Here is a 9,084-nt window from a genome sequence, read left to right as displayed (position 1 = left end):
ATTCTATGCTTATTTTGTATGTATGATAAAGTCACTTGTTCCATTTTTACTTATCTTATTATTGCTAGTAGAGCTGCATAAGGAACAATTTGGAAAACATGTTACTATCTTCTCAAAAAAAAGAAAAAAAAAAAAAAGAAAGAAAAAGAAAACATGTTACTAATATCTTTTGGTATGGATCATAAAATAAACAAATTTAATGACAAACTACAATTGTGAGAGGAATTACTTGTTAAGTGTTTGACATCCGACGTGATTGTTTTAGGTAAGGTAATTTCCAATTGGTCCTAAGTCTTTCTAACTAGAAGATTCATGCAGAAGGTTTTTTTTTTTTTTTTTGATAATTCAATCATGACAACATGGGAAGTTTGTCCTCAATCCTCATAATTTATAACATCAAAAAATTATGCAATCCTTGCAAAAAAAAAAAAAATTTATTGAGATAAATAAACTTCATTTTCAAGGAAATGTCGAAATTAGGTTAAACCACAAATAGCGCTTTAAATGAATTTAGGACAAAAGGCCATTACTACCTAACATAAATTAATATATATATATATATATATATATAAGGCTCATAGAATCTATGAGATCAACTTAAAAATGGGTGGCAGTTTAATGTATGGCACCTTGAGATCCATTCCTTGCCTACAAAGTATTTCATGATATCAACTTAAAAATGAATATTGGTTTGATTATTTTTTTCAACCCATGTTTAAAATATCAGAGGTAGTCATGAAGGGATTCACCAATGATTTTTTCATTTTTAGAGAAAACAATAAAAATAAGAGATAAAAAAAAGTTTTAAAATGGAAATAGCTATCACAAATTATGTAAACAAGTAAAAATAGTGGGATTTATAAAAAATGACGAATCAAAATGTTGTTTAAACAAGTAAACATAGTGGGATTTATTACAAATGACAAATCAAAATCCCGTCTAAAATAAATTACACTTTTTGCGTTAAGTATATTTAATGTTAGTGTGCATGGGAAGGAATTTGATCATAGCTAGGTCTTTCATGAGAAAATTGTGCAAGCACTAGGAAGACTTCCAAAATATAGACACTAACAAGAAATTGAAAGCATCAAACAAACTCCTCGAGCACAATGTGATAAGATGGATGGATGGGTCCGCTTCCTATAAATAAGTCCTATGCCATTTTTTTTTATGAAATAAGTCCTATGCCATTGGTACCAAACATAACAAAATCATATATCAGTTTTATTATTATTTTCATAAAAGCATGATGATGATGATGAAGGGTTCCTTGTTAAGAATAATAATAGTTGTTATTTTAACCCTTCCCTTTTGTTTCCCCACTGCCTACTCTGGGGTTCGTTGCATTGAAAGTGAGCGACTCGCGCTTCTAAACTTCAAGCAAGACCTTGAAGATCCTTCAAACCGGCTTGCCTCTTGGGTTGCTACTGCATCTGACGTGGATTGTTGTGACTGGGACAGTGTTGTTTGCCACAACCGCACCGGTCATGTCCTCCAACTCCATCTCAAAGCCTTTTATCCTCTGTATGACGACGAGCTTACAACCGATGATGCCCAATATGAAGCTCAATTGCAAACTTATGAGAGGTCAGTGTTCAGCGGTAAGATAAATCCTTCTCTGCTTGATTTGAAGCATTTGATTTACTTAGACCTCAGCTACAATGATTTCGGTGGTGCTCACATTCCTAAATTCCTCGGTTCAATGGGGAGCTTAAGATATCTTAATCTCTCCAATGCGGGATTTGGGGGATTGATTCCTCATCAACTTAGGAATCTCTCTAATTTGCACTATCTCAATCTTGGAGGTTCTGCTTATTATGATAATTTGTATGCCATGAACCTTCAATGGCTCTCTGGTCTTCCTTCACTACAACACCTTGATTTGAGTTTTGCAAACCTTAGCCAAGCCTCTGATTGGCTACAGGAGATAAAAAAACTCCCTTCCTTGTCAGAGTTGCGATTGTCATTTTGTGAACTTTCTGGTTTCATTCCACCACCAATACCCAACAGTATTAACTTTTCATCTCTCACCACCCTTGATCTTTCAACCAACTTTTTTGAAAACAGTTTGATTCTGTTTTGGGTCTTTGGTCTTTATAATCTAGTTTCTCTTGATCTATCTTACAATTGGTTTCCAAGTCCAATCCCTGTTCATCTCCAAAATTTGACTTCACTTAGGCACCTCAATCTATCTTGGAATGATTTCAACAATTCAATTCCCAATTGGCTGTACAGTTTTAGTCATCTTGAGTTCCTCAACCTCCAGAAAATTTTTTTGCAGGGTACAATCTCTAGTGCCATTGGAAACCTAACATCTTCCATTAGCATAGATTTGTCATCCAATGAACTTGAAGGAAAGGCACCAAGATCTTTAGGTAGTCTTTGCAAATTAAGGGAAATTAGATTGTTGTACAACAAATGGGGTCAAGAGATATCTGAAATCTTTGAAAGTCTATCAGGATGTGCTTCAAATGGACTAGAGATCTTAGAAATGGATATTGCTCAACTGTCTGGGCATTTGACTGATGAACTTGGGCAATTTAAAAATCTGGTCATCATTTCTTTGAGGTCTAATTCAATTTCAGGTCCAATTCCATGGCCTATGGGAAATCTTTCCTCTTTGAGATCCTTGGACCTTCAAGTTAATCAAATTAATGGTACTCTCCCTCAAAGTTTTGGACTACTCTCCAAATTAGAGTCTCTGAATATTGGTTTAAATATGTTGGAGGGTGTGGTGTTAGAAGTTCATTTTGCCAATTTAATGAGATTAAAAACACTTATTGCATCTCATAACCGACTAACTTTAGAAGTAAGTGACAATTGGACCCCTCCTTTTCAACTCAAAACCTTATTTTTGGGATCATGGAATTTAGGGTCAAAATTTCCTTTGTGGCTCTATTCACAAAAGCAACTTCTGAGCTTGGACATATCCAACACAGGGATTATAGATGCAGTTCCTCCTTGGTTTTGGAACTTGTCTTCTCAGTTTACTTATCTAAATATCTCTCACAATCAAATCTATGGAGAGATTCCACATATCCCTTTGACTTTGTCCTATGCTCCAATAATTGATGTGAGTTCAAATAACTTCACAGGTCCATTACCTTGTATATCCTCAAATGTGAGCTTTCTTGACCTTTCTAACAATTTACTATCTGGATCTATTTCTCACTTTTTGTGTTACAAGATGAATGAGCCCAAAAGTATGGAATTTCTCAATCTTGGAAAAAATCTTTTATCAGGGAAAATAAGTAATTGTTGGATGAAGTGGCAACGCTTGTTTGTCTTAAATTTGGGGATCAACAATTTCACTGGTAAAATTCCAACATCCATTGGATCTTTAAGTAATCTTAAGTCTTTGCATCTGTACAACAACAAATTCTCCGGAAAACTTCTATTTTTGTTGAAAAATTGTAGAGACTTGTCTATTATTGATATTGGCAAAAATGAATTTGATGGGAGCATACCTAAGTGGACTGGACATAGACTTTCAAGCTTGATGATTCTCAGCCTTCACTCCAATAATTTCTCTGGTCAAATACCGGATGAACTTTGTGCTCTAACTTCTCTCCAAATCCTTGACATTTCACATAATAAGATGTTTGGAAGCATACCTAAATGTGTTAACAATTTCATTACGATGGCCAGAAATAACAATTCAAATCATCCCATATCTTTTGTTGCTATGTCACTATATTATATTTATGGGCCTGTTGAAAGTGAATTGCTTGTGATTAAGGGAAACTCTCTTCAATATTCCTCCACACTTCAATTGGTAAATACTATAGATCTTTCCAACAACAATTTGTCAGGAGAGATTCCTAAAGAAGTGGCTAGTCTCCAAGGACTACAATCATCGAATTTGTCATTTAATGTCTTGACTAGAAGGATCCCAAAGAATATAGGTGATATGAGATTTATAGAATCTATTGATTTCTCTATAAACCAACTTTCAGGTCAAATTCCCCAAAGTATGTCAAGTTTGACATTTTTGAGCCACTTGAACTTGTCGAACAACAATTTGATTGGGAGAATCCCTTCAAGCACTCAGCTACAAAGCCTCAATGCATCCAGTTTTTATGGAAACAAGCTTTGTGGACCTCCACTTACTGATAATTGTACTATAAATTATGTAAAACCAAACATTGAAAACAAAAGGAGCAAGGGTTTTGGTGGGCATATGTTTGATTGGTTTTTTGTAAGTATGGCACTTGGATTTGTGGTTGGGTTTTGGGTTGTATTGGGTCCTTTACTATGGAACAAGCAATGGAGAATTTTGTATTTTCAATTCCTAGATCACCTAGGGTACAAGCTTAGTGGTGTCGTGGCAAAAACCTGGTATAGCATTGTAAGTAAATGTTGTAAGATTCTTAATATTTAGTCCAAGTATCATGTAATCATATTAATCAATATTTTGATGATTTCTATATGATCTTTGACCTGGTTAATACTTCTATGATCATCTATATTTACTCTATTAACATGTATGAATAGGATATTTCTTATGAACGTACACCGCAGTCCAATTTTAGTTTTATTATTCCTATAGATTAGTGCTGTAAAATCACATTTCAGTTCATACAAGCAATTAATTTGTTAGAAGTAATATCCAATACCTTGCAATGATGCCCACTTTCTTTGTAGAATATCTTAGTGATCACTTTGTAAATTCTTAATGAAAGACAACAAGTTTGTGCTTATTTAGGCAAAATAAGCAAGCACTTTGTATCAAATTCGAAGGCTGTTTTGGTAGATTCCTTGCAACCACTATAATGAAGCTTAAGCAGTTAAGCTATAAAAGAGCAAGTCTACCAAGTCTACTTAGTCCCGTGGAAGAATTGAAGGGGCTGTGAGTCAGGCTCCATGGCATGGCTCTCATGTCCTACCAGCCCAATCAGGTACAACAACCCATAATCTATCTCAATTCTAAATTCTAAAAATTGACTTGATAAAAAGAACATGTTATTGGTTGTTAATTTTGAATTTTGTGTCTTTACATAGGTGGGTAGATACAGATACATGGCTTATATGTGATTCTTAAAAGGAAATTTTGCTGAATTGGTGATTTACCCAATTGGGGTAAGTTGAAGTTATGGAGCAAATTTAATTCTCTGTGGTGTTTTGTTGGGAATCTAATATTGTTTGCAATGATTTAACAACTATTTTGTTTCAAATCTGTTTGGCATGGTAGAAGATAGTCAACTAAAAACAGAAAAAATTGCAATTAAAGATAGCACTCTCTCTGTCTCTCAACAGTAGGGCCAATAACATGTGTACTTTTATATACATGAAACTCATAGTGGCAATTAGCTCCACACAGACAAAATAAAAGTGGAGATTAGCACCCTGAAGTTTGTTTGTTTGTTTGTTTTGTTTTTTTTTTTTTTTTGGTTTTTGTGTGTGTGTGTGAATAAGGGTTTTGAATTTTTTGTTTTTGTTTTGCTAAGTAAATAGCGGGAAGAGGACCAGTGGGATTCAAACCCTAGTGTCAAGCTGAACAAGAAGGGTTTTTGTTGTGTGAGATTTTCTTTAAATTAATTTGCACGTGTCTCATCATTTAAGCTATAGTTTTGTTTGGGTTGCTCTTGATACTTTTAGGTGTGATTTTATCATTTATTGAAGATATGTATATGATGTTGAGACACAAACAGTGAAAATGATGCTGAGATTGCATTTGAATTTGGTTGAGTGATTTTGGAAAGTCTTTACTTAAAACTTTTCTTGCATATAAATTTTAGACCCTTTTTGTAGAAATTTTAGGAAGTCTTGTTTTTGTGACATATTGCGTAACCCAAAAGTTAAAGGAAATGGGTTTTGAAAATTGAGCCCAATAATGTTATATTAATTTTTTCTTGTCATATGGAACTTCCACTCACGTGTGTATGTGCAAAAAATTTTTTGCTTCTTCAAATTTTGATTAGTGTCTTCTTTCTTCTTCTTTTTGGTAAGATGTTTCTCTAAACATGTAGGATCTGGTTGGATAGCTATCATTTGACCCACCCTTTTGTTCTAATATTTGTGTAGCATGATCAATTCTTCACTCAACACAATTTGAGTATGAGAAGCTTTGTATTTTCTGTATCTAAAAGTGTAATTGTTAATTATATTTCACCACCAGAGGTTGCTTTCCTAAGAAGAACTACAGTGCTATTTAATCCAAAAATGACAAAATTGGTCTTTTGGTTTCTTGGACAAGATGAGATTGAGCCTTCAACCAACCAGACTTATAGTCCCTCTTAAAGAATCTTACATTTGTCAAGACATTTGGCTGTAGATGAAACTAATCATTTACAAGCTCGTGAAGGAGAGCTAGAAGTTTTTGCATAAATTTTGCGAATGGTGTTCCACTGAGCTTCAGTTACAGCTATGATCTAGTAACTCCGTTCTTGAATTACATTGACAATGGCAACTTCTCTGTTAATGATGTGCTGGCTGATGTCCCACTTATAATCCATCAAAGGCTATAGGTTAATCTTTGTCTTCCCCCCCCCCCCCTGTTAAGAAAAGTGTTCACCTAAAATCATCCATACCTAAAAACTTTATTGTATTGGTTCATTTTAAATTTCAATCTATTTTGATTTCTATAGATTCTCTTAAAAAATTAAATTCCTCTGCCTACCTGAATCCTCTGACAAATGTATTGGATTTCTAACAATCAAATCAATAAAGCTTCTAATTGCGATTTCCTTGGATTTGGCTACCAGGACTCGTTGATAAATTTCTCCTTTGCCCATTTCTTGACCTTGTAGCACATTCAATGTGAACTGTTTTACTATTTGTCAGTGAATTCATGTGGATATCAGTTTGCATTTCCAGATAATCTTAACAACTTTCCTGCATTTTCTTAACTGGTGCTATTTCTAAATTCGAATAGTCACGTTCATGATTCATCCTGCCCTTCATGTGAAGTTAATTGTTTAATAAATTTAAACAGAAAAAAATTACTAAGACTCGAACTCATTGCTTTTTGGAGACTTTTCAATTTCATTCTCAGTCCTAAGACTATCTTTAATACAGAGCTCCTTGATCTGGTTACTACAGAAATGAAAATGGATTTTGTTCTATTATTAATACTTGCATATGATTTTTGTATATCACATTATCTCATGCCACAATTGCATTTTAGGAACTGAAGGATTAAAATATAATTTCTTATTATTGCATTTCATTTAATAGTAATAGCTTGATAATTCTAACATAATTACTTAATTTTCTCTATGATAGATTATTGCCTATTCATTTCAATAATATTTTCTTCAAGATGCTGATCGCTCCTTACATTGCAGATTGCTTTGCTCATCCAGGCCAAAATGCTTCAACAGAAGGTATATCACTGCTGCATATTGCTTCTAATCAAATTTGATTCTTTTCTCCTCATAACTGATCAATAAGGTTGTCTAACTGTAGTTTTCATGAAAATATATATTTTTTAGAATATTATTATTGACCTTTTTCCTTCACCTCCCCCACCTCCCATCAAATCCTTTGGTTATCTCTAAATATGGAGCAAGCAAAGATTACCCTGGTTGTATGGATTTAGCATATAGGAAAGCTATTGATGATCGTGTAGATATACTTGACTGTCTTGTTTGATTGGCGAAGTATGGGACTCTATTTTGCTTTACTAGTAATTTTTTCTAAGCAAACCTGTGCTAATAGAATTTGGTTGAATGGTAATTATATTGGTCAAATTTGGTCTAGGGGGCTCTAATGTGTAGAACCATCTTCAACTCTTTGCACAGGACGAGGTCAAGGAATTCTTGAAGCAGAAAGTAGGTGACATTGGCTGTTGTTAGGTTCTAAAGACTTAGGATTTTATGTATTTAGAACTCTAATGTGTATTGTTGGCAAACCATGATCAAAACAATATGTTTAGTCGTGTTTAGACTTGCTCAAAGTTGATTCATTTATGTAAAGTTGAAATAAGCTACTGCAGGATTCATTGAAGCTTCTCGGCCTGGTTCGACTGATCGAAGCTTAGGCTCAATCAATCAAAAATCGGGTTAGAGGCGTTTTCTACATAATTCCAACTTAGCCCTAGTTTTGTTTTAAAACGTTTAGAGTTTTCTAATTTTCCCTAGGTAGAAAAGGCAAACCCTAGCCACGTTTTAGTATTGCTCATATTGCTGTTTGTGTAAATCTCCTGTGAGATCTGTGAGGAGCTTTCCTTTACACAAGCTTAGGATTATCAAGAAGGAGATTCGTTCAAGAGCTTGATGATCATTCAGTTGCTGCCATAAGAACTTAAAGAAACACAAGCAAGGGTGCTTGTACTTGCTGGAGAATCCAAGAAAGAAGGAGTCTGTGGATTCGGAGCTTACGCGTGGTCGTATCAGTAAGTTCTACTGGTGGGTAGCAATAAGAAGTCGAGCGTGGGGGCTTGTAAGTCTTATTGTATGAACTTCGATTCTTTCAAGATAGTGGATTCAAGTTTACCTTGAGGATAGTTAGGTTAAATCCTCCCTAGGTTTTTACCGGTTTAGTTTCCTGGGTGATCATATCTTTGTGTTATTTATCTTTCCGCTGCTATGCATGATATGATTGTTTGATTGTGATAACCTAGATTTGGAATTTGGACTAAGTAACAATTGTGATAACCTAGATTTGGAATTTGGACTAAGTAACAACTTGGCTAATTACCTAGGTTAATCCAATTGTTTTTTTAAGGGGTCTAAAAACCATCAGCTGTTAAGAATTTTTCTATGATGTTTTTAAAGAGCCAGAGTAATCTTAAGACAGGCTCAATATATATAACAACTTGAGGTACAAATTGTGGATTTGAGGAGATAAGATTTGCTTGCTATCTAAAATTTTGATTGTTGTTTGAAACTAAGGATGAAAGATTTATTTGATGAGCATATGTAGAAAGGAACATAAGCTGGGTATGCTGTTCTTAATTGAAGATAACCTTATGAGTTATGACTGATTTAATTGACTTGACTTATTTGGTAGATTAAAATGATGAACATATGTAATTGGTATTAGTTGCCTCTGTTCACTAGCAGTCAACAGTAAAAGAAAATGACAGAATTAAATTAGGTGACATCAATGGTTTCATCTTATGTGTCATATTCAATTACCTGA

The 9,084-nt window shown here is 34.1% G+C and overlaps 1 protein-coding gene and 1 long non-coding RNA gene across 2 annotated transcripts; both read left to right on the top strand.

The window, feature by feature from the left end:
- The first annotated feature begins 1,246 nt into the window (after positions 1–1,246).
- On the top strand, positions 1,247–4,381 carry LOC115955446 (receptor-like protein EIX2). The gene has a single exon (XM_031073567.1). It carries the CDS (start codon positions 1,247–1,249, stop codon positions 4,379–4,381), a length of 3,135 nt encoding a protein of 1,044 aa, XP_030929427.1.
- Positions 4,382–4,705: 324 nt separating this feature from the next.
- Positions 4,706–7,361, top strand: LOC115955358. Its single transcript, XR_004084118.1, has 3 exons — positions 4,706–4,898; positions 5,002–5,079; positions 7,287–7,361. It is a non-coding gene; the product is annotated as an uncharacterized LOC115955358 (long non-coding RNA).
- The last annotated feature ends 1,723 nt before the right edge of the window (positions 7,362–9,084 follow it).

Source organism: Quercus lobata, chromosome 8 (assembly GCF_001633185.2).
Source record: "Quercus lobata isolate SW786 chromosome 8, ValleyOak3.0 Primary Assembly, whole genome shotgun sequence".
In the NCBI taxonomy this organism is placed as follows: Eukaryota; Viridiplantae; Streptophyta; class Magnoliopsida; order Fagales; family Fagaceae; genus Quercus; species Quercus lobata.
The sequence above is the reverse complement of the archived record's forward strand: the minus strand, read 5'-3'. Positions and strand labels throughout refer to the sequence as shown.